At 35.9% G+C, this 24,822-nt stretch overlaps 2 protein-coding genes across 2 annotated transcripts; one reads left to right on the top strand and one right to left on the bottom strand.

The window, feature by feature from the left end:
• Positions 1–1,111: 1,111 nt before the first annotated feature.
• On the top strand, positions 1,112–12,408 carry LOC126372727 (apolipoprotein D-like). The gene is made up of 5 exons (XM_050018592.1): positions 1,112–1,117; positions 9,697–9,825; positions 10,562–10,692; positions 10,997–11,181; positions 11,574–12,408. Exons 2-5 carry the CDS (start codon positions 9,697–9,699, stop codon positions 11,714–11,716), a joined length of 588 nt encoding a protein of 195 aa, XP_049874549.1. The 5' UTR covers positions 1,112–1,117; the 3' UTR covers positions 11,717–12,408.
• Positions 12,409–12,593: 185 nt separating this feature from the next.
• Positions 12,594–24,276, bottom strand: LOC126371880 (uncharacterized). The gene is made up of 13 exons (XM_050017287.1): positions 23,784–24,276; positions 23,549–23,712; positions 22,317–22,531; positions 21,057–21,162; positions 20,398–20,597; positions 19,817–20,070; positions 19,489–19,743; positions 18,106–18,250; positions 16,598–16,749; positions 15,359–15,541; positions 14,411–14,553; positions 13,887–14,108; positions 12,594–13,580 (listed from the first exon to the last, which is right to left on the bottom strand). The coding sequence occupies exons 1-13, from the start codon at positions 24,070–24,072 to the stop codon at positions 13,347–13,349; spliced, it is 2,562 nt and encodes an 853-aa protein (XP_049873244.1). The 5' UTR covers positions 24,073–24,276; the 3' UTR covers positions 12,594–13,346.
• Between the last annotated feature and the right edge of the window lie 546 nt (positions 24,277–24,822).

The raw sequence follows: 24,822 nt of genomic DNA, 5'->3' as shown, positions 1-24,822 counted from the left end.
ATACCGGGCTTAGTGTGGACGTCCAGTCAACATGGGCCACTCAGCACCAGGACTCCCGACCTCAAACCATCCTCAGGTTCCGACCTCCGAGTAGCCGGATTACAGGAGACGCCACGCTCCCAGTCGAAATGAGCAGCGAAATTATTGTACCCATTCTGGAAAAAGTGTAGCGTTCAAACCTGCCTCTGTTATAGTGATGTCACAATCTCCCCAATCCTTAATTATTTATCTCCAAATTCTTTTTGGACCTTTCCTAGCATAAAACTTCACCCTATAATAAATTTCATAAAAAATATTCAACAAATTGTGAAAATTACATAAAAAAAAATGCAAGCAATCACAGCCCCCTCTACAGTTTATACCGAGAACTAGCAGAACTGGATCTTAACGAGCTACGTATACATGTAACAAGCGACTCGCATCAGCAATACTTCACTTATCATAAAGATGGCGTTGTTAGAACATCAAGATTCGAGATTATGTAGGTAGAATTAAACAATAAAGAAGAAAAACACAACAGTGATTCACAAAAAGCTATCATATCTATGGCAATTACCCCTTAAAATCAATCCAAAGATACCGAAGAGCCTTCAGAAATTGAAGATAAAGAGGTTAAATAAAATATTACTAAAACTTAAAAATGTTGATACAAATTACAAAAGTGACTAATGAATTTGTGCTCATTATTTTGAAATATACAAACCACAGGATTATAAGTAAAATATTATGATAATTTAAAAATAAATTATAACGAACGTCGTGATATAACATTTTCAAACATGACATAATGCAACAAAATTAAATAGTGAATAAATAGTAGTAACACAACATCTGAAGTCAACATTCACATAAGCAGATACGCTGCTAAAGCACTGCACCGCAAAACATCTTTGCTAATTACAGCTAGAAGAGATAAGCTATGCGAACACGCACATAAGTTCATGCATGGAGGCAAATATGAAGCCGGCAACGGTGGCGCAGTCGCAGTCAAGCCGGTCGAAAAGACGCTACACTCTATACCAGTGTCCCATAATTTAAAAATAAATAGTCGTTTAACCTTAGGTTGTGATAAAAAATAATCAAAAGTTGCTAATAAAACGGACGAGAATTTACCAGGGTAAGTCATATTGTTATTGTACTCGTAATATCAAAATTGAGTAATGAAGTTATTGGCATTTTTGAATACGAAGTGTTGTATATTTTTATAAGTTAAATAGGGCAATGATGATTAACGATGGTACAACGATGAATAATAATGTTACTTTTCAAACACAAAACAATGAAAGATTACTTACTTTTAAGTAATAAACAAGAGAAAAACAAACAAAACAAAATTTAATACAACACTATTCTTAAGACTAGTCTAGACGACACATAAAAAATAAAAACAAGTAAAATTGTTCCAAATCTTCCATTTAATTAAATATCTTGAAACTAGTTCCTTATTCTTCGTAGAATTAAATAAACACTTGTTTAACAAACAACCGTACGACTTCAAAAATGTTGTATTTGTTGAATTTCGGAGGAACCTTGAAGTAATATCTTGAACTTTATAATACGACACCAAATGACCACATAAGCTACGTCATCATAATAACAATAAAAACTTTAATAGACCTAGAACATACATACATAACCAGTCTATATACGTCCCACTGCTGTGCAATGGCTTAACGTGCCCTCCGAAGCACGGAATCAGCTTACTTTTTCGGACAATGAGGTGATTAAAGCCTGAAAAGTCCTTACCAAACAAAGGACAGAAACAGTCTCACAAAGTGATTTCGACGATGTCCCCATCGGGAATCGAACCTGGACCTCCAGATCGTGAGCCTAACGCTCTAACCACTAGACCACGTTATATAAAAAATATATGATTTTAATTAAACACCTCCACCAAACCAAACCGGAGCTACGTGGTGTTTCCTACCTCCTTCAGTTGATTGAGGGGAGATCATTGCCCAAGAATGGGTAAGAGTATCAGCCTGTGTGTATAGACAGTATTGTCTATGTTACGTTATGTTTTAATAAAAATCTGTTTCCTTCAATGAAGGCGCTAATTATTTAAATATTCATCTTATTATATCTTCAAGGCGATTTAGGTCCAGTTCTTGCAAAACATTATGTTATTTATCTACCAAGTTTCAAGAAGGTAATATTCATTTCCAGAGCTTTCTTGCCAAGCAAATAAATTCTATGATAAAGAAAGTTTTTGCACAAGGTTTATTCCTCACATAACAAAGACAGAACTTGGCATATCTTTTGAATTGGAAATATACTAACAATAATTCTTTCAATTGTAGCCGAAACCGAAACAATTATATTCAAGGATTATTCCAATTAAAATCGCTAAACGAATGCTCAAACTCTCCACTAAGTAGGTTTTAGAGGAAACGTCTCTACTCATCACTTCAAGAATTCAACAGAATCATAATACAATAACAGGAAAACCACGAACTGTTAATTATATTTGGAAGATTCGGATAACTTTTTACTATAATCTACGTTATAAAAGGGAAACTACAGGCTAGGTTTGACACAATACTCAAAAAAGTTACACAAGGTGAACAAACCAATGTATCAGTCAATAACATTTGTGTGTTCACCTACAGAATACTTCTTATGTTGAAGACTGCAAATATAACGGGAAACAAGTACGCCAAGTTTCAAATCGTGGTCGTAAAAGACACGGGAGAGATCGTTGCAATAAAATGCACGACCATGCACAATATTAGTATCTATACGTATATGTATACATTTGAGGAGCGTACGTATATACATTTCATAGATTTGAGGAGCTCGGTGGCGCAACCATCAATCAGTTTAAGGCCCGATCTCCCTATCCATCCATAGGGAAGGCCCGTGCCCCAGCAATGGGGACGTTAATGGGCTGATGATGATGATGATGATACGTATACATAAACTCAAGAAGCAAATTAAACAGTTAACCCCATCAGGAGACAACCACTGACAAGTTACGTAATATGATGAGCCATAACACATTATCATCTCTAGAATCTAAAGTCTAGATAATAAACATCATAAAACATTCAAAGATTTTCTGTGTTGTATCAGGCACAAAACGGTTATAAGTAATTATAATCATACATATATTCAATAATGCGTACCTACTTCAAAATGAGAACATACTAACGATGGTAATACCAGAGTAGGTAAAATAATTATAGACAATCTCAAAGACATACAAATAGACAATAATTATGAAAATAGATGCAATGTAATCACGCATGCAGATCTTGAAAATATTAGATCTTACTAGTGTAAGGCTCAGAATCTGAATTCTTTACAAATATACATAAATTCACGCTCATAATCCTTCGTGGAGTGAGCAGAATCACAACTATGATCAGAAGACACCGTACGAATAAAGAATTTTGAATTTGGAGATGAATATAATGCACCGCTTGGTGACAGGGATAGGTGATTATCATCGCTCGTTAGCCTATCGCTTGTATAATGTCCATCATGTTAGAAAAGACACAATGTATGTGTATCTATGTCGGTTTTATGACATGGGGAAAAAACTAGTAACAAACGCACATAATTTTAAAATCTTGTATTATTTTATGACTTTAAATGACATGTATTTGAAGATAATGAAGTAAATGCTAATAAAGGAAGGTTTATGGTCAAGAAGGTATTTTTTATCATTATTTTAGATAAAAAATAAACACAGGAAAGTACAGCACGAGTATAACACAGACTTATTCATGGACTGCCAAAAATCCTGTCATAGTTTTCTTAGATAGAGACAAAAATGCGAGGTCACATGATAAATAATTCTATAACTCACACATTCAACTAACGCTAATGTTGCAGTCAACATTATCGTCTTATCCATCACCAAATCTCGTTTTTTTAATGACCTTTTGCCTTGGGTGACTCTATTACATCAAATAAATAGTACTGCTATTTTTGTTAGACCATTTTTTTAATTATTAAACCAGTAAGTAAGTAACCAGTAACTATTTACGATAATCAACCATCTCATCTACATAATATTATTATTTTAATGACAACTATAATAATGGTGGTTCAATGCAATATTTTTCTGAGATTGGAACCGTTATTTATTCAATACAATTATCAATATTATCTAGTGATTGAATGAATACAATCAAAACCTTTCTCCACTTAATAGTAGTCACATTAGTTACTTTTTATTAAACGTCAAAACATGAAATTACTATGTAATTTGTATGAAACAGCACGGTGTGACGTCATAGAAAAATGTGATAAAATGTCGGACTTATTATTACGTTTCTCTTGATTAAAAAATTCATAAATAAGTTAAATAGAAAAAACTAAACATTTTTCGTTAGTTTTACATCTGTCTACTTAGTAATCAGATTTTCATAATTTATCTTGAACCTTTATCTTCATACACGACCCAATTCCCTTTTTTACTTACTAAGTATGTTTCGATAGTAAGGTGATGTTAATAGGTGTCATATGATACGAGGTATACCTTTTCCCATTAGAGTTATTTTATCACTATTTTGTTGTTTATTTTGCCATAATAGTTATCTTTTAGTGTCATTTCCTGTAAGAGGTATGATACATATTCTTGTGTGTCCAAAAACCAGCTTGCAACTCTACTACATCTTCTAATTTTAAATCAACATCATATTTCATTTATTATTCGTAGACCAAACCACGAGGCCTTTAACACATTTATATCAATTACGTTTTTAAACATTCTTTTATATTGATGGATAGTGTTAATTTATATGTAATAACTGGATATTAGTCATGTTGTTCTATCGAGACGTAGTGAGGAAGGTCATGCTATGTTAATAGTACATTCTGTACTAGTCTGTAATACGAGTAATGGTATCCAGATGCGCCTTTGAACTGAGTCTCACAGCAATTTAGTGCTTAGGATAATATCACGTTTCACTGTTTTGCTCTAGAACACTGAGATAATACCATATTATTTCTAGCCCTTACTCTTGTAAGGGCATCCTTATAATGATACTACAAAAGATATATTCTATCTAAAAATGCTTGGTGTTAAATGTGTTTCTCTAGTTATTAAATAACTTGTAATTTATACCTACATTGATTTAAAAGATGTATTGCTGTTGCAGTTTCTTGTCATTTCTTCTCCTCAGTTATAACACCTTGCGAAATGACGTAGATTCAAAAATGTTTATCTATGATAGTTACGTTGAATAAATTATTCTAATTCTGATTATAAGTATATACATTTTCATCTTACGGTTGTACTTACAAATAGGTTAAAATGTACCACTCAATTTCGTTTCTATTTAACGGATAAATACCTTGATTTTCTCCATTCGTCAAATTCCAACCAAAAGTAAATGCCAAAAAATCTTTCTATAGGTAGGTAGGTTCAATGGCACTATGTTATCCGCGCAAAGTGTGAAAACTAGCACCTTCCTATTCTATTCTTTTTATGATATAGTTTTTTATTTCAACTAAGAATACAACAGATGCATCGCTATTACAGCCTACGTCCAAGTTAGCGATGCTATTTCCATTATTATTATTATAACAACCTACTTAATTAATAATTTAATACATCTTACCTACTTTTCTCTTTTTTTTGATTGACTTGGTCATTATATACGGCGATACCGCTCACCAAGTCACCACCATGACCATGACCATGTTGGTCTAACAGAAAGCTCGGTGAGGTACGGGTACTAACTTTATCTTACGAAGGATTTATGATGTTAACTTGTAATTTATTTAATTAATTTAAAATTTACAACATCTTACTTACTCACTTAATATATTGACTCAATATAAAGAAGATTTTGGTCTCTAACGCGATAATTCACCATTGCTCTAGCACCCCTCACTAGCAGAGGTAAAGGGTATAGAGCATACTCCATTAGCTATAGTTTTCAAACGACCCGAAGGTCCCCGACATAGCAGATAGACCGCCATAATTTTTAATGGGCTCAGTTTTCCGCGTTTAGGCTCTATGATGGATGATTTTTCATTAACGTTATAGTTATTTTCTTCTTCTTTTAAGAACTAGGCTCTTGTCGGTGAAGCTCTTTCCACATTTATCGATCATTTGCAAGTTCCTTGACCCTGTATGTCGAAACATCGGCCTTTTCCTTCATCTGGTCTGAGTAAATGGTCTTTGTCTGGTCTGGTCTCGTCATAGTTATAGAAAACAATAAATAAGGGATCGAAGTAAAGCCAACTGTAGCTACGTTATCGCCATTTCTCATCATTTGTGCCAGTGCCAGGGCACTAGAGCGAGATAGAACCGTTACTTTTACAGTAACCACCGGACTTCGCCTACTTGCAGGATACTTTCGACCCACTTTTGCACCACTATGCGTGTTAGTGCATTTCTGGTGAAGCGTCGTACATAGAAAGTGCTATTTATATTGGAAATCGACATTGGACTGCCGATTTCGGTTGTAAAGAGAAATTGTACTGTGTTACTTGGATATGTTATAGCTTTCGAAATTATTTTCAAATTCATATTTGATTCATAAATAATTATGCTCAGTGCCCAAGGAAAACATCGTGAGGTGATATTATCTATTATATTGGTCATAGTGCAATTCAGTGCAAGGGCACCAAAACAAATATGCTAACGCCTACTTTGCATACAAAGACGTTTTCATTCTAGTTCGTCGGCCTATATTCCTCTTTTAAATAAGTATGTACTATCCATTTGTTTCGCCTTTTCAATACGTTAGGCCCATTCACAATGAATACGAGTACGCTAACAGCGGGTGCGAACTTATTGAATTGGAATTAGTTTGGCTTTAGACCACAATTTAAGTAATGGCGACGAACAAGCGGACTGAACACTTACTTGTTTCTGATTCACTCAAATTTCCTTAAAATAACAGCCGCCAGGAGAATAGAGTAGTAGATAGTAAACCTTTGCAATGAATATCAACCACTACACAGACCCCTCTCTGCGTTTTTTAGGGGTCTGACCTTGAAGAAGAAAAACGGAATCCTTGTAGGATCACGTCGTCCGTGTATCTATCTGTCTATCAAGACCCTATTTTTGGGAACTCGTGGAGATATCGAGTTGAAATTAATATTTATGTTTGCGGTCCCTTAAAGCTGCAAAAATCAAGCTTCTGAATCAACGCAATCCAAACATACGGCCAGTTTTAGTCTAATTTTCATAATTTGATAGGGGAACAAAAACCTGGTACTTCCCATAGACCCAGAATCATGAAAAGTAAGAAGATCTTCGGCAAGTAAAGGAATAATAAAAAAAAAACGAAAATTCGTTGTTCCACCACAAAAATAAAATGTTTTTGCGATTACAAACTTATTTGCAGTTGGTAAAACAATCTCGGCCTATGTCGATATATGGCGACAATAGATTTTTAACGGCAGTGTTAAAGCCTCGGAACTCTCTGTGCGCGAATTGGATTCGAACTTGACCGGCTTTTATTTTCTGCACCCACTCGTTCATTGTGAGTGTATTTGCGCGATTCCATACCAACTGAGGAGAAGGAGTGGAATTTTCTGCCGTCTTCTGTTTTGCCGATTGCATATAACCCGGGTGCTTTCACGGCCAGAGTGAACAGGCACCTTCTGGGCGAGCTCCATCTTAGGCCTCGTCAATGCCTTCGGACAAGTCTGGGGCCAAGAGCAAACCCATCAAAGGAAAAAAAACTGAGAAATTTGATTTTCCCGCGTCCGCTTCTGTACTCACACCTTTACGAGTCTGGTCAGGTGTTCACTTTCAAAGAGCCTTTCTTCGGAAGACTATTAGCATTTTCTTTCAACTGTGCTCTGTGGTGAGGCTAATTATGCTATATTGTTTTATGCATCAGCGCAGAAGGTCAATTGTGTACTTTCTGTATGGTAAAGCTGTTGTTTGTCAGTAAATATGTTTGTTAAGTTTCCTTTAGTCTTGGAAAGTGCATCTTTGACTTATAGCAAGAGAGAATAGGTAGAGATATCTAGTATCAAAACAACATATTATTGTTGTCCGGTTGTTTCACTATGTTGCTCATTGGTCATCTGACATGCTAAGTTTTGGAATAATAACTGTTTTATTTTTATACTACTTTAGAGGATAAAGCGTTTCTCGACTATTATCGACGGCGATACGGCTCACCATAATGTTGGTTTAACAAAAAGCTTGGTGAGGTGTGGTCTCAGTTCATCTTGAAATGGATGTACCTCTAATACCCCAATTGGGATATAGTCCTCAGCTTATGTGTTATGAAGCATTCAACCGGCCATGACTTTTATAAAAAAAAGAATTCTGGCTGCGAACTACGCAGTATTATACAATTTGTTTTGGCACGTGAAGGCGTTGAGTCACATGTTACTCGTTGTTATCTGAAGGAGTGGTTGTTATTGTAAAAGTTGTTGGAAAACCCTACCCTTTCAAAATATTTAGCTTATGATTCAAACTGAAAGAAAATACCTGCTCGTGTCATTCAAGCCTGGTCTACTTCTATACTAGAAAAGGAAGTGACTATTGCTTTTGCTTTGTTAATGATGTTATTTATACCTATGACCGAAATAATTGTATATGATGACGAGAAAATCCGAAAGAAGTCAATTACCTTTAAAATACTTAATTATTTTCATAATGACAATCTCCACATACTTCAAAGTATTTCAAACATAAGATCGCAATGAAACATTTATTTTTCTTTACTATTGAATGAAGTTTTGGCCGCTTCGTCTCCTGCGCCCTAACACACTCCAAAGTGGCCGTAGATAATGCTGTAGGACGCAGTTAAAATAGAATTTTGACATTCAGGTGTTCTCTTGATCCTACAAAAATGAAAATGAAAAATCCTAAAAATAGTATTTTTTTTTATGAATGGAATACAATATTCACAGAGTAATTTCAATATCATTACTGTATTTTACATTGTTGTTACGTACCTATATGATAAATTATGATTTTTTGTTCTCTACCTATTTGCTTGCATCACGTGAAGCAACAGGATTTTAATCACGTTTTTAGAAGTGTCTATCGTCTTTAACCTTTCGTACTATTGTAGTATTGTTTTTGTTACACCTCGAAGTGATAATTATAATATTATCCTTAACGAGTGTCTTGTTTTCTTCATTATAATTAACATCAAAATATGTTTGCATCTGTCTCGACACGCGCCGGCACGCCCAGACACTCCTTACAAAAACCTCATTCGTAGGTAAGTGCGAGCGAGTCAGACAGTCTGCGTGTGCTCCCTCTTAATTCGTAGTACTTACGCATGTTTTAGACTTGAGGAAAGGGCTTATTACACCACCTATTTGACAGGCTAGATGCGTTAAGGCTAGATGGTTACTCCGTGACCTTGACGCATCTAGCGAAGACCCAGAGGGTGACGTAAACCTATCTCGCCGCCTGATACAAATTGGTGCGAGCGGAGAGTTGCCGTTCTATACGCATCAGTATTATTTATTATATTGCGTCGCATCGTGTCTTTGACGCGACTTCACACAAACTCCCACTTTCCATGACCCTATCAGCGTTCTTGGAGATTAAAGCAGTCTAATAGAGCGTGTGAAATCCCACAACTAACTGGACGCCTCCCCTTTTTTGTCCATACTTTTTGGTATCCAGCCAATTCCTTGAGTTAGCGCCTAGCTCGTTATGCCATTTCTTTACGCCTGTACCCGTCTTGAGGCAATCGTTATTCAGGAAGGTATTACGTATTATTTACTCACGTACTGTTTGTCTCTACATTTCAGATGTCAGTACTGAGAGCAATAGCAGTGTTTCTGTGTGGTTTCCTGTCCTTGAGGATGTGCAAGGCGCAAGTGATCTTCCCTGGCGCCTGCCCTGATGTAGCGGCAATGGCCGATTTCAATCCTAATAGAGTAAGTGGAAAAATAAGCTACCAGCGAGCATGTATGGCGATTTAGACGAGACTGGAAGAAGCGAAAGTAGTGAGTCAGGGTCAAGATCGTAGGATTCCATTGATCAGAAACAGGCGTGGGCGTGAAAAAATAATAACATTTTAGACACACAAATGGGGCTTTTGGAATCAGGACATCGCCTGTAGACAATCCTTTGCAAGTGTTAATGTAAAGGGTACTGTTATCTTCTATATAAATATAGTTAATTATTGCCGTCACTTCTTTTATTTTGATTGTTTTCAAATAAGAAATAACTAATGAATAACAAAATTATGCCTACAGTCAAATCTAAATTTTAAATTGGAATGTGTTTGAATGTCCCGATTGGAAAGTATGTAACTACGAAGTGCAATAAACTGCATTTGAGTTTTCACCTTTGGGCACTAATTGTTGTGTGATTAGCCCAGTACTCTCTATTTCTCTTTTGTTTCAATCAATCAATCAATAATACTTTATTGCACAACGACATATACAAAGGACATAAACATACGAATAACAACATTGTTTCTGTCCTTAACTTTCTATTTCCTATGTATAATGTTATGTTATCAAACGTTGATTATAAAATTTGTAACTTTAGAGAGAGATGAGACTTTCATTGTCGCTTTGTTAGACTAACTGCGAGGCTTAGCTTAATAGCAACTTCTTGCTTGCTAAAAATTGAGACTGAGCTAAACCATTTAATTGAATTTTCCAGTATCTTGGCAAATGGTATGAAGCGGAGAAGTACTTCGCGTTGTTCGAGTTGGGTGGCAGATGTGTCACAGCAGACTACAGTGAGAAAGAAAATGGGGTGATAGGTGTTGTCAACAAGCAGCTTAGTAGCTAGTAAGTGTATACTTAAACTACAATTCTTAGTAATTTCAGTAATTTGAATTTGAAAAATTGATAACAAACTAAGCCCTATCATCTCTCTGATGTTAAAACAATGTACGTGTCGTATCGAGGCCCGCTTAACTAATCTCATTGAAAAAAAAACATAAAAAACGAAAGAACACACGAGTAACAAAAGAGCCTCAGAATGAAATGGATCTTGCTAAATGGAAATTTATTTTTATAATTTCTGGCAGTGAAAGTGAGATCCTCAACGTATCAACACATAATCTTAAGACTTTATTCCCAACGTTTCCAGCACCGGAATCCAGTCGGAGATCCAGGGAGAAGCCAACCAGGTCAGTCGTTCTGACGAAGGCAAACTCTCAGTTCGTTTCCCGTCACTCCCTGTCAACTTCGCCGCTCCCTACTGGGTTGTTGACACTGATTACGACAATTTTGCTGTCGTCTGGAGCTGCTACGACTTCGGGATCTTCCATACCCGTGAGTATTTTATTTGGATTATGATGATCAATGTTATCTTCATCAGGGTTATTTTTACACCTCAGGTGATCTCTTTCTGTTCTCATATCAAGTTGTTAGTTCGCAACAAGTAACTTCCTTAAGGCCTCGTACAGACAAATTAATCTTTATAATGTCATCAAAATCACATTTTCAATGTGTGTATATTTTTTGTCTGTTAACAAGCAGACACACTATAACTCCATATTGACTGAAGTCAACATTTCTCAAAAAAAAAAGTGACAAGTATTCTTGTTGTCTACTTTAAACAAGCGTTTCAACCACAGATATATATGACGTTCTTAAACAATTTTGACGCGAATTAACTATAAACATAATGTTTATTTAAAATACGTGCTTTTATGACATTTCAGGTAACGCATGGATCTTGACACGAGAAAGAAACCCACAGCTCTCTGTGATGGAGAAAGCATACCAGGCCTCTGACAGAAATAACATCAACCGAGCTTATTTCATGAGGACCGATCAGAAAAACTGTCCTGATAACTACGAGTGATTCCATCATGATGACCATATATCATCATTAAATGAGACGTATGATATTTCAAATTTTAAAAGGAGAATTTGATTAGGCTTTCTGTGATGTTCTACAGGTAAAAATATGCAAATTAGGTTGGTAACTTATGCTTTAGAAATCGAGAACTGAAATTTGTTGGAAGACCTTTGTTTTCAAGAGGTATATAATATAATCTCAAGATAAGACACTGACGAAGCAGAAAGCAATGGTGTAAATAATAATTATGACTACATTTTCTGGTCAGCCAATATTAGAGCGCATAGAGGATTGCATTTCAAAATTAAATTGACTGTCAAGCTAATTCTAATTTGAAGGTTGAAGATGTCAAGTATTAGTATATTTTAGATGACCAGGTAGCATCGAAATCACACATCATGGTTATTAATATTTAGTTCTACCAATCAGTGTGAAAATTAGAGGTATCAATCGATTGGTTATAAGAACTTACATAAGTATATAATTAAAGTATGAATAATTGATAGCTAAGCTAGCTAAAAAGGGCTAGTGTACTTAATGTATTTTAATAATATTTACTTGCATTTATTATTTTAATAATTTAAATTAATTCATGGCCATTTTCATGACCTTTTTCGTATTTATTGTATTGGAGCTTATGAAAATGGACGCGACTGTCTTAATAAAGGACCTAGATAAATCTAAATTGTAATTTTTCTTTGACTTCTTCAGAGATTTTGTCAAAAATTTTAATATTGCGTATATGCTTATCAAAATTCTTTAACTGGCATTGATTTGTAATGATCACTACTACTTTATATTAGTTCGCTTATAAACGGCAAGTGATTGTCGTGTTTAAATAAAATATATATTTTTTCAAATTTAATAACGATAATGTATTAGACAAGTCTATCTACAACTTAAATAAATTAAAGCATTCACAACTTTCGCTTATTGTTTCCAATCTACTTTCAGATCAAATTACAAAATGTTACAAAATTATTATTAATTTACAAAAAAAAATGTTAAGTCGACGTGGCACTGGCATTCAAACATTATAACAGAAAGAAAGACGAAACATTAGTAACAAATAATTATTATACAAAAGAGCGATGCCATAATTCTCTCTTAATGACTCTTGTCATTATCATCATCTCCCTAGCATTATCCCGTTTTTCACACGGTCCGCTTACCTATGCTGAAGATTTGACAGGCCTATGGGACTCTTGTATGTAACTATATTATATGCGGGGCTACTAACACAAGTAAATATTTGCTTAAAAGTAGCCCCAAACACGAAGATTGCATTAACATCTGGTAAATGAATAAGCTTTTTATTTTTATTTTAATCATGCATTAATGTGGTGCCACCAATGTACGGTCTAGTTTGAATATCTAAAATACTTACGGATAAAAATAAAAATTTGACCCATGACTCAATTTTGAGATTACTAAACTTGTCTTTTACTGTTCAACATTTACAGGCGTGTTACATTCTCCTTCAATTGTTCGTACCTCAAAGACGATGCGTAATAGCTTTGCACAATTTCCAATAAAAATCTATACAACAATAACTATCCATGCCAGTACCGCTTCCATCAGTAATTTTACCAAGTCGTCTAACCCTAATATCTAACATTATCATCGTTGGCTCTTAAGTGGGAGTACTGTCATCTGAATGCCAACTTTTCCGGTGTTCGCTTATTGCCTCGTCGTAGCTTGGTGGTGGACGAAGATGGTCACTCTTGGTCTTCGCAGGCTTCGCTGCAGCCAGTCTGTCTTCTTCTGCTTCCTCTGGTATGGAGTCGCGGCGACGGGTGTCAAATTCTGAGAGAACTGGCTGGGATATGTTGTTGCGTTGGGTCAGTTTTGGTGCGCTGTTGGCGAGCTAGAAAAGAGAGACAACTTGCTCAAATACTGATTATTGAACCAGTATTATGAATGTTTATTTCTACGGTAGTATGGAAAAAATATGTGCACTTACAGCTCAGACTACTTATAATGAAATAATTCACAATGTACGTTTACGGACGCTGTAGGTGCTATACAAAAGCATATAATTTTAATCAGATGGAAAAACGAACAAAAAGCAGTCTCGGATAGACACTAGAAAGTCACTGACCAAAATATAAAGAAATGTATGAAAAGAAACAGGTTGAAATAAGCTAAAAAGATTTAGATACACCGTGATTACCTTATAAGGATGATGAGGTCTATTTGGGCTAGATAACATAGGATTTGATATATGACTCTTGCCCTGATGTTGGTGGTTGATCTCCAGAGCCGACCGGAGAAGGTGGACCTTCGATCCCGAACCCTGAGGAGTCTTCGGGGAGATCTCGATGTTGCTGCAACGACGTTGGCTGTTGCTGCCACTTCTACTTCTGCAGAGCTCGTTTATGTCGCCTTGGGACAACTGAAATCGATAATTGTGAAGACAGATTAACACAACCTAAATATAGGTATCAAATATATATACACAACACACACGCACATTAACATAATAAAGAGATAGAACACAAAATGTCCCTGCCAGCCAATCTTGCTTGTTGGAATTATGACGTCGAGCTAACGAAGCCAGACTAAGGATCGATAACATTGTGCGGTATATTAGAGAGCAATGGATAAGACAAGCAGGCAAGAATGGCGTTAACTTATCAACAAATGCATTATAAATCGGTATCTACAAATTAGCTAAGTACATAAAATGTGTCTTACCCTTGCACGTGAGCCTCTAGGTAAAGAATGCAGTGATCCCAGAGGATTGTATCTGGTGATCATGTGTAGTCGTTCTAAAGATATCATCGTTTCAGCATCCTTCCGTATGGGTTCGCCGTTCAGTTTGTCTGCCTCACCATTTTCTGTAAGAATAAGTTAAGCCTGTTCAATTATATCCATTAATGCTAAACTAAAAAGCATGGCGCTTTAATTTGTCTGAGAAGTTACATATTGGGTCTTTTCTATAGATAAAAGATAGCATCATCGCCTTCGTTTTAAATCATACTTATTGTTACCAATCGATCGTTCATATAGACTAAAGAAGTTGTGTTGAGTCAACTCATATCATAATCCCAGCTAAACTTATTCCGAGCAATTTAAAAAAAAAGTAGTTTGGAATAAAAATAAAGCATCAGTTATTACATTAGTCACAATTATTACATTTACTTAAAGTGTTTGACAAACGGATAAAAGAGTAATAATGAAATGAGATAACAACAATAATCTGAAATAATCTCAATACTCAGTTAGTTCTTATTAACTATGTAAATTGTGATATGAAAAGGATTGGGTATTTCATCGCGGCAATTGTACGAGGGGCAAAGTTGAAATTTGGAAAAGTTAAAACTATCAAAATCACTAATTTTCAAAACTTCCGGAGAACGTTCAGGTAAAACTACCAAATGATAGAATACTTTGTTAAATACTGCTTGATAAGAGAGAAACAGAAATTATATGTATAAAACAGCCTAGTGAAAAAAAAAACAGAAAGAGTGTATTAGGAAAATGTACAGTTTTTCTTCTCTTTATAATCCTGTTATTTCTAGACTCGAACAACAAATAATTCCACTCCTCGCAAACATTTACAGCAATAACTTGTTCCCATGACATGCTGAGAATTTTTAATTATATTTCGGTGTCAGTTGTTATTATAATCAATTGTCATACCAGTGTCCTGCTCAGTGCTGGTGTATTCTAAGCTGGTCATGTTGATCTTCCTGAGCCAAAAGTAATGTAGTAGTCCATACAACACTCCACCAAGGAACGCTATAAGACCCATGTACCGGAATGCTTCACGGGTTCCTAGAGAGGCGATGAGGAATCCTCCACCGAAGCTGCCACTGCCACGGCCTGTGAATAACGTTAATGAGATTTTTTAAACGTGGCTTAATGTATGTTTGCTTCCGATGACATTAATTATTTAGCACAAATTAATAGGGAGCGTTGAGAGCTCTCACTCGATATAAAAAATTAAGACAACATGCCTGAGGGTGTCAAGTTGGACAACTGTAAAACCGAAAACATAATATGTATTAATATTAATCATGATTACTATTTTAGTGAAGATATTAATCTAGTACTTTCTAACCAAGTTTGTATAAATAACCTAATATAACATTTGAGAGGATAGAAAAAGCGGTCCCATCCGAATAAGAAGTGCAGATCTAGATAGAGATTTAGTACTGTTGCGCAAAGCACTTACAAATTGCGAAAGTAGATACGAAGATTCAAACTAATAAAATAAATTAACTGTTTAATTAAATAAAAAATAAACTCGAAATGACTATCTTTTTCTATTAAAACTCACGTGAGATTCAGTAACGCGATAAATTAAGAAAGGTCATAATTTCTTCACAAATATGTTTTTCATGATATTCGTATATAATTTTTACTTACTCGTGGCGTTGTAAATACTAGCAATAAAATATATTGTGTATTTTAGATTTTGAATTGTTTACAAGTCGATGAACGTTTTTATCTAGCACGAGTATGAGAATGCTAATGAAATTTTCCATTTGAAACATTTGGATAGGTTTTACTTATTAGTATTTCTTAACGGTAATTTTAAGCATAGGTACTTAGTGCTTTCCTACATTATATCTTTCTAATCACACGCATCCTTCCAAAAGACTTTATCCCTTCTTCATATCTTGTTCACTAAGCAATACTGCAACCATGAATGGAAATTTTCCCCTTTAATTCATCATTCGATGAATAAGCGCTTTTTTGAAAAGTCACATTTGGGTGTGATTTTATTAACAATAAACACGCTAGTTTTAGACTGAGTATTTTTTGAACCGGAAGAAATAATTAATTGAATGAAAACGAGCTTTTGTTTAAAAAAAATCAGTACAAAATGTAATTTTTTTAAAATAAGCTTATGTTTACATAACGATTTACACATACCTAAACTGAAATGTGCCATCCCCAGTACTCCAATAAGAGTAGCCAACAAACTTTTGGGAGCCAACATCGCGCAATATGTAGCTGCTGCCACCCACATCAGATGAACTGACAGAGACTCCATGGCTTCGAACGGGAAGCACCACCAGGAATTCCTGCAGATTTCAAGCAAAGAAGTTAGATAATCATAATATATTTTATTTGCTAAAATTAGTAGGTATAACTCGTACTAATAAAATAAAAACTAGCAAAGATTGAACAAAAAGTAAAAAGATTAAGAAACCATTCGAAGTAAAAAATGAGATTCAAAATCCAGCGTTAAAACAGAGAGTAAACAAAGAACCAAGTCAAATCCCGCTCCTGTTACAATGCACATAAATGGTAATGTTCCTCCCACACTCCATAATACAACGACAATGACACACGTATTGTGCTCATAAACTTGACAATGCTTTAACGCTGTAAATACTGTAAATGGACATATAATTCAAAAGGACGAACACCTTGTGTCGTATCTAATGTTTACTTCTGTTTAACTATAAAGATATTTATAGAGCGATCGTGTTATCTTCTCCTGGTACTTTATTTTAGCAATCACGGCTGTATATTTGCATTTTAATGATACTTATTTTATTTTTATTTTTGTGAGAGTGAAAAGTTGAGAAGTTATTTCTTTAACATGTTTTTTGTGCTGTAAATTTGAGGGTTGTGTGGTGGCGTTAGTTTCGTTCGTTGAAATAAGGTTAATGTACCTACTGCTTATTTAATCTATTAATAGTCAAAGATACAGATATGAGCAAAAGGACGTCTATTTCTAAAGCAGGTTATACGATAATGACTGTCGTTGTTTTCATGTCTTGATATTCAATTCAACTGTCTGTACTGTTAGTTAATACCAGATCTTGTCATTTCCTTAGCCAAACATTTCATTTAATATGGTAAATTCCTCTGTTGCTCTTACTGTATAAATATTTTCAGTATTATTTGCATTTGCTTCGCATTTTGTGACTAACTATTTGATAACATGCAGTCATTGTAAATGTTATTAGGTACTCAAATTCTACATCAGCTTGGTTTCCTTTCGTTTATACTTACATCTTAGATTCTAAACATGTTTATTTGGCGATTTCTTTATTTTTTATTAGATATTTTTACTTCATTTGAAGACAGAAAAAATAAAGTTTGAATATTCGATCAAATCAATAAAAACGCACGTCAAACCCAAATCAAAAGAATAATACCTTTCTCAGAAATTATAATATGATAGAAAATAAAAAAAATAATAAGTTATAAAAAAAGTAATAAGTAATAAAAAAGTAATATAGATGCTTATTCAGATGCCTATTATCTCTATTAATAGATAGATAGCCTTTTCAACCCCTTGATAATAATAAATAATAATAATAAAAATGATAGACAGCAACCAGTCTGTTAAGTAGGAAAAATAATCAACAAATCTACTTACGAAATCAAGACAACTGAAGTAAAACAACATTCAGTAATATACTCACTCAATGAAGGAGTAACCGACGAGCCGAGCAGCGTGGGAGAAGAAGGCAACGATGATGACATTGACGTGGCCGATCTTAGCAGTGATGGCATCAGCTCCGTACAGGAATGGGATGCTACTTAATGTTCCCACCGTTACCGTTATACCTGGACATTTATTTTTTTATTTATTTAACAATTCAGTTACACAGAACATAAGGGCAAATCGGTTACACACAAGACAAATCGGTTACGGGCAAACAGTTTGTATTTGTTGAGGAGAATAGCTATAAAGCTTTTTGTACAAACTGCAACGAAGAAAATGTTTCAGCGACTGCATTATTCAATCTACAATTGAACCTTATACAATTGTAGATTAATACAGAAGTTTCGATCATAATCAACCAATCACATACTATCACAGCTTCTTTTCCCCGGCTATATAGGTTGTGAGAAGCTGTAGTAGTTTTAGGCGGATGAGACGTTCGTTATGTAAAAATTGACGATTCAAAGTGTAACTATGTTACCTACTGAATAAAGATATTTTTGAATTTCCTTTTTAACTTAAGTTTGCAGAAAGACCGAGAAAAAAATGTGTTTAAGAGATTTTAATCATAATTCAGTCACATTGTTCCTGTCTATAGTTCCCCTTAAACATTTAATTGGAGATCAGGGTGGTTAAAATGGCCACATCGAAGCAATTCATCTAAGAAAGCAATATTGCTTTTTGACATTTGTTTGCATTGCGCACTTACTTTTATATGCGCAAATGTCAAATTGCAATATTGCTTTCTTAGATGAATTGCTTTGATGTGGCCATTTTAACCCCTCAGGTTATCGCTTATTTAAAGACCGTGTGGCATGACCACACATTATAATGATGTTCAAACAGCTGTGTACGTTAACGTGACCTTACCACCCCCTTACCCACGTCACCATGGTAATTACAGATATTTTCATACAAGTGTTGCGTGGGAGAGTCACGAGAACGTGATGAAGACATCTTCCTGGATTAAAGATAGGAATGCATTGCATTCTAGTGGAGAGGACGAGACGACTGAGATTGCGGAATCTAGATTTAGAATCTAGATGGTGGGAGACGCGGTAAGTGAAGCAAATGATGGAATTAACTGGATACATTGTCGCGATGATACCGATCCGACGGTTATATTACATAAGTACTAAGAAATTATTATGAATAACCACAATTCATGGTCTGTTACAGACAATCTTCTGATAAAGAAACTGATCATTTAGGTATATGATGGAGATATTTATTAGTCTAAAGACATAGATACAAAATAGTACAGATATATTCTTAATTAAAAAATTCTTCACGATTTAAGTTAATACGATTCGGTTCATTAGATTGATATACTTAACGTATAAATATTGAATTTCCTTACCCAACAAAAAATTAGGCGCTCCTAATTCCTTCAAATACAGGAAGAGATAAGACTCGATGAATCCCCAAAAGTTTCCCAATGCGAATAGGAAAAATATGAAAATAATTATATGCGGCATCTTGATGATGTTCACCAAGTCATGAAGTAAATTGTCAGCTGGTAATTTAGCTCCGAGTGGCATAACAGCTACTGTTATAGCTGATATGAGTAATAACACATCATAAGTGTAGAATGCAGCTGAGTAGTCCGTGTAGCCTGCAATCAAGAAACCGGTGTAAACAACTCATACCTTCATATTGACAAAAGATAACGATAGATGGATACTTACCGACTTGTTTGCTCCTCATATCAATGAGCATGCCAGTGATAGGCGAGAATATGGCCATACCAATGCTGGAAAACAACCGTTCCCTGCCAAAGTCGCCTCCGTATTTCTGGATCATGGTGAGGGCAATTGGATCCATGATAGTGACGCCAGCAGACAACATGATAGTACCCATGAACCGCAAGAAGAAGTAAATGTAAAAAGTTTTATCGTCACTCTCCTTGTAATCCGGTGGGCAAATATCAGGACCGCCTCTTCTGTAATACACCGATGATTTACATTTTGATAGCTACCGTATCAGTCAACAGTAGATAATATCATAAGCTGGAGGAATCACGATCAAATAGAAAATTTTAAACAAATCTATGACGTGGTAAATGTTAATTGCTAGGTTGCAGGTTTACTGTGAAAATTAATGTTCAATTTAAGAGAATCGTAACCAGTCAAATGTATAAAAATCGTGTTAGGAAACCCAACAAACTGTAGAACTAAGTACCTAGTTTTAATTAAGTTCAATATATTTCCAAGAAACTACTCCCTGATTTGAATCGCACAAAGAATCGACGAAAAGACAAAAATAATACCTGAATTCACACTTCTGGACCATACAGTCAGCGGATAAGGTAACTAGTCTCTGCTTCGACAGTTTTGTCATATTATGCAACTTGACAAGCCCTCCACATCGTAGGTCCTCTTTGTCCAAAGCAGAAACATTTACTCCTTGTGACGTCAACAACTTCTCACCAAACCTTGATCTGAAATCTGTTACTGTTTCGTTGTCATCCTGCAAAAAAATCAGACGATGCAATATAGGCTTTTCACTGAAGATAAATAAGAAAACAAAAGGTGTTAATATAAAAAGGGTTGATGAGGCTGGTATTCCACCTCACAATCCACACGATAAGAAGAAGAATATAAAAATAATCACAAGTCAAGATTAATGAACTTTGCCAATCTATTTTTGTAGAAGTCAGTTATATTATTTACATACTTGTGCAGTTTATTTTCATAATGATATGAAGGAAGATCAACTATTACTTTTATTTCATTACTTCACGCAAATAAGGTGTTGCAAAGAAGATAGGTGCGTTAGAAATGCATATGCATATAATGCATATGTTAGTATTTGTTATGTTATGTTATGACAGATCCCGAAATCCACTAGCTCTTTAATAAGTTATTTTATCTCCCCTACCTAACAAATGAAATGACATAATGACGTCATTTAGCAGCAAATCCTTACCCTCTCCATTTCTATTCCAAGTTGTTCCTTGGGCTCTCCTAAGTCATCGTGCACAATGAGTATGAAATATGCACTGTCATTATACTCCTCCTCATCTTCTGTGGAACTAAAAACATTTAATGTAATAGAATAATAGACGTAACTCACACCCGCTGCAGCCCTTCGAGTGGTTATCAAGTCACTAGCAGAAAACTTTCAGCCACTCTTACTGCCACAGTTCTAAGATGGATATTATATACTTAACATATACCGAGAAGGTCCTTCATGCTGAGTAAGACACATTAAAACCTCGGGTTATTCTTCATTATGATTGCATATTCGTATCTACTCCGAGAAACCAGAAAAGTATTCACCAGTGGAGAACAATGAAATTTCATAGATCGCAATTTCCCCCTTCGAATTTAGTACGCATGTTGTATCAACATTCTAGGAAGTATTAGCAATGGCGAGAAACCACGTATTGTGTTTAGTTAGATTATGTTGTTATCTGCTATGTACACTTGAATGAGAGTAATTTGTTTATACTGTGCCTAATTTTGGCACTATTGTCAAACGTGAGTTAATTACCTTGTTATTTTGTGTATAGTTTTTATAATAACAGCAATGACGAGAAAACTATCATGGTACGTATTAATTTCTATTGAGGTATGGAGGTTTGTGTCTATGATGTAGATGTAGGTAAGTAATAAAATAAACAGATATTTGGATGTGATATAAAAGCTCCAATTTCTTTAAGAACTTACTTCAGTGATACGATCCCTGTTATTGTTAATAAGTAAATGTTTATTCAATCTAAACATGGTACTCATATAAGTTCACAAAATACGACTAAAACCACTTTATTGTAATAAGAATCGAGGTAAAGATTGTAACAGGCACCACTACGCTCTAAAAAGAATATACATGAGCCGGTAAGACATTTACAATAAACACAAGTTTATTGCATATTACCAAAGTCGACGGCCTCCGTGGTCCAGTGGTTTGAGCGTTGGGCTCACGATCCGGAGGTCCCGGGTTCAAATCCCGGTGGGGACACATCACGAAAATCACTTTGTGATCCCTAGTTTGCTTATAGGACATACCAGCTAATCACCTGATCGTCCGAAAGAAAGATGATCCATGCTTCGGAAGGCACGTTAAGCAGTTGGTCTAGGTTACAACTTACTAATGTAAGTTAGTAGTCGTTACATGAGCCATGTCATGTCAGGGGCCTTTGCGGGCTCAACAGTAACGATAGAAGAAGAACCAAAGTCTACTTACTTGATTTCCTTTTGTTTCAAAATAGCTGGCTTGACTTTCTGACTGATGTGTATGTCAATATCATCAATATCATCATCGGGGTTGTTCGTCTCGTTGAAGGGCTGGTCAAGTTTGGAGGAGTTGCTAGAACAGTGGTCTACACATCTGTCTAGCACGAAATCTACATGTTCATCTTCATCCGGACACTCTCTGCTAGGACACGGACTCCACCAAATCTGTTTGGCGTGGAAGTTTTATTTTTCTTAGTTTCAATCTTTTAAGATTACAAGGTTGCGTAAGATCTACAGTCGGCAGTCATATCGAATCTCCATGGTTTAACTATTGCGTATTTTACGGGAACTTACAGTAACTTTTGGTTTTCAGATCGATAACTATTATATTTACAATGGCAAAGTTATAACACTAACAGTGTTCAACTGCTTGCTTGCTCAATATGAAGAACACATACATACATACATAAACTCACGCCCGTAATCCCTAATGGGGTGGGCCGAGCCACAAGTAATCAAAGACAACTTGCAGCCACTCTTGATACGATGTCGTAAGCTGGATATGATAAACCTTATGGTGATAAGTAAAAGTAAAAGTAAGTATGGTGGTAAGTAGTGGTGGTTGGCAATATGGAGAAGTCGATGTATTTTTTAATTATAATTGTTTTGTTATATTTTTTTAGTGAATCGTGTGTCCTACATAATTTCTATCTTTTTTTGTTATTATGATATAATTCATTGTACGTTTTGGTGTTTAGTAAATACAATAAATGAGTGTGTTAAATAAATAAATAGAAATTCATCATAACAAATCTTATTGAAGTGGCGTGATTACAAAGGGTCTGTGGAACTCCACATAAAAGTATGTCAATGTATGTCGCGATCGTTCGATTGAGGGGCGAATCGGGATGTTATTATGCCATTTATTTCCATCTAAGGGCCTTGACCATACTCATGTGACCATTTCATTTCGACAGCCGTTAAGACCATTAGTTGAAGCCCTCAAGTGGATGGGCGGGACACAGTCGCGTATAACAGCCCAATTTAAGGGTAAAGTCCAAGATTATGCATAATTTTCGCGTAATTCCCTTGACTAATTCAAATTTATGGACGTTATGATACTGGTTAATCCGCCCTGAGGCCGGATGAGACCGATTTTCAAATTCTTAGCTAGGTTAGTCCGTAATGCCGAGAGTTGGTTTGGGGTCGATTTCGAAATGATTCTATAAATAAGAGGGATACCTCGACGGCGCTGGTGATCGGATGTCGCATGACGTAGGCCGACGGCATCACCCCCGGCGTCTCCTGGTGCGGGATCAGCAGCAGCGAGTGGTGGAACGCAGCGTTCAGGATCAACGCCGTGATGACCACGGGCTTATACTCCCCAAAACGGTCCACAAGAAATCCTAAAATAATTTTCTTTCATCAGGAACGTCACGAACTCTGTTTCTGCAAACAAAACATCAGTTCTACTCACCAGTTATCGGTGGACTCAGGAACGTAGTGAACGGTAACGCTAAATACACAAATGATATCTCGGGCACTGTCAGTCCTATGCTCTGCATGTGTATGGTTAAGTAGGGGAGCAGGGACGCTGTGGCGCCGTACATCACAAAGAGCGTCACTTTCAGCATGATCAGGTTGGGGTTGATCCTCAGCCACGCCATGAGTCTGTGCGCGCAGCCCTGCGGCTCCTCGCTCTCGCCGTCCATGGTAGTGTCGTCTTCACTATTCTTCTTAGAAACATCATCTAAAGACTTGGCCATTTCACTCACAATCACATACCGGGATGTTTGTTCGCGGGCTGTATCTTATCGACTGGCGCTCGGATCGGCGGCAAAGGCAGTCTATGACGATTATTTGTTTAAGGATCGTGTTAGGAGTCGACGGTAGAGCCAGGGAGGGTCCCGTCTGCCGAGCGACTGAGCCGGTTGACTGCGGACGGGACGTCGCAGTCGGGACACCAATTTACAAATAATAGCAAATTACCTTCGTTTAAGAAGTGTCACGGCGATTGGTGGGGATGCTAAATCGGCTGGCGAAGACCTTGCGGGTAATAGCCGGGGTCTGCCGTGATATGCGCCTTAGTTCCCTATCTGGAGCCAGGTTGCGAATTAGTGCGAAGTTCCTTGGTGATCGCCGCTAGGTGCTCGCTGTTTTCTGCGTAAGTAACTATTTATTTACACATAAGAGTATACTTGTTTTACAATGTTTAATCTCTTTATTCGTCTCTTATATTGGTCTAATAAAAATGGTGCGAACTGTTACGGATATTCGAATTAATTTGCGAAATAATGGTAGATGCCTACGTAGCGGAACTTTCCAGATGTAATCTGCCAATCGGTTCGAATAAAATGAAATGAAGTGTCTATACAGCTTACGTACAATAACTATCCTTGTAGTTATAACGGTTGCATTTTTACATGCATACTTAAGTAAGTACATACATAGGTAAACCAAAACGCCATTCCCACGCCATGCCTAATTATGCCTAGTTTCTAAATTAAATATATATT

The sequence above is a fragment of the Pectinophora gossypiella genome, chromosome 2 (assembly GCF_024362695.1).
Source record: "Pectinophora gossypiella chromosome 2, ilPecGoss1.1, whole genome shotgun sequence".
Lineage (NCBI taxonomy): Eukaryota > Metazoa > Arthropoda > Insecta > Lepidoptera > Gelechiidae > Pectinophora > Pectinophora gossypiella.
The sequence above is the reverse complement of the archived record's forward strand: the minus strand, read 5'-3'. Positions and strand labels throughout refer to the sequence as shown.

Bases quoted from the DNA above. Each gene is read 5' to 3' on its own strand.
- LOC126372727 (XM_050018592.1), top strand. From the start codon at position 9,697: ATGTCAGTACTGAGAGCAATAGCAGTGTTTCTGTGTGGTTTCCTGTCC. The intron at 10,693-10,996 runs GTAAGTGTATAC...CAACGTTTCCAG, and splicing joins AACAAGCAGCTTAGTAGCTA to CACCGGAATCCAGTCGGAGA. The intron at 11,182-11,573 runs GTGAGTATTTTA...ATGACATTTCAG, and splicing joins CTTCGGGATCTTCCATACCC to GTAACGCATGGATCTTGACA.
- LOC126371880 (XM_050017287.1), bottom strand. From the start codon at position 24,072: ATGGCCAAGTCTTTAGATGATGTTTCTAAGAAGAATAGTGAAGACGAC. The intron at 20,071-20,397 runs GTATTATTTTTG...GGTGTATTACAG, and splicing joins GTCCAGAAGTGTGAATTCAG to AAGAGGCGGTCCTGATATTT. The intron at 19,744-19,816 runs GTAAGTATCCAT...TCTTGATTGCAG, and splicing joins TATGAGGAGCAAACAAGTCG to GCTACACGGACTACTCAGCT.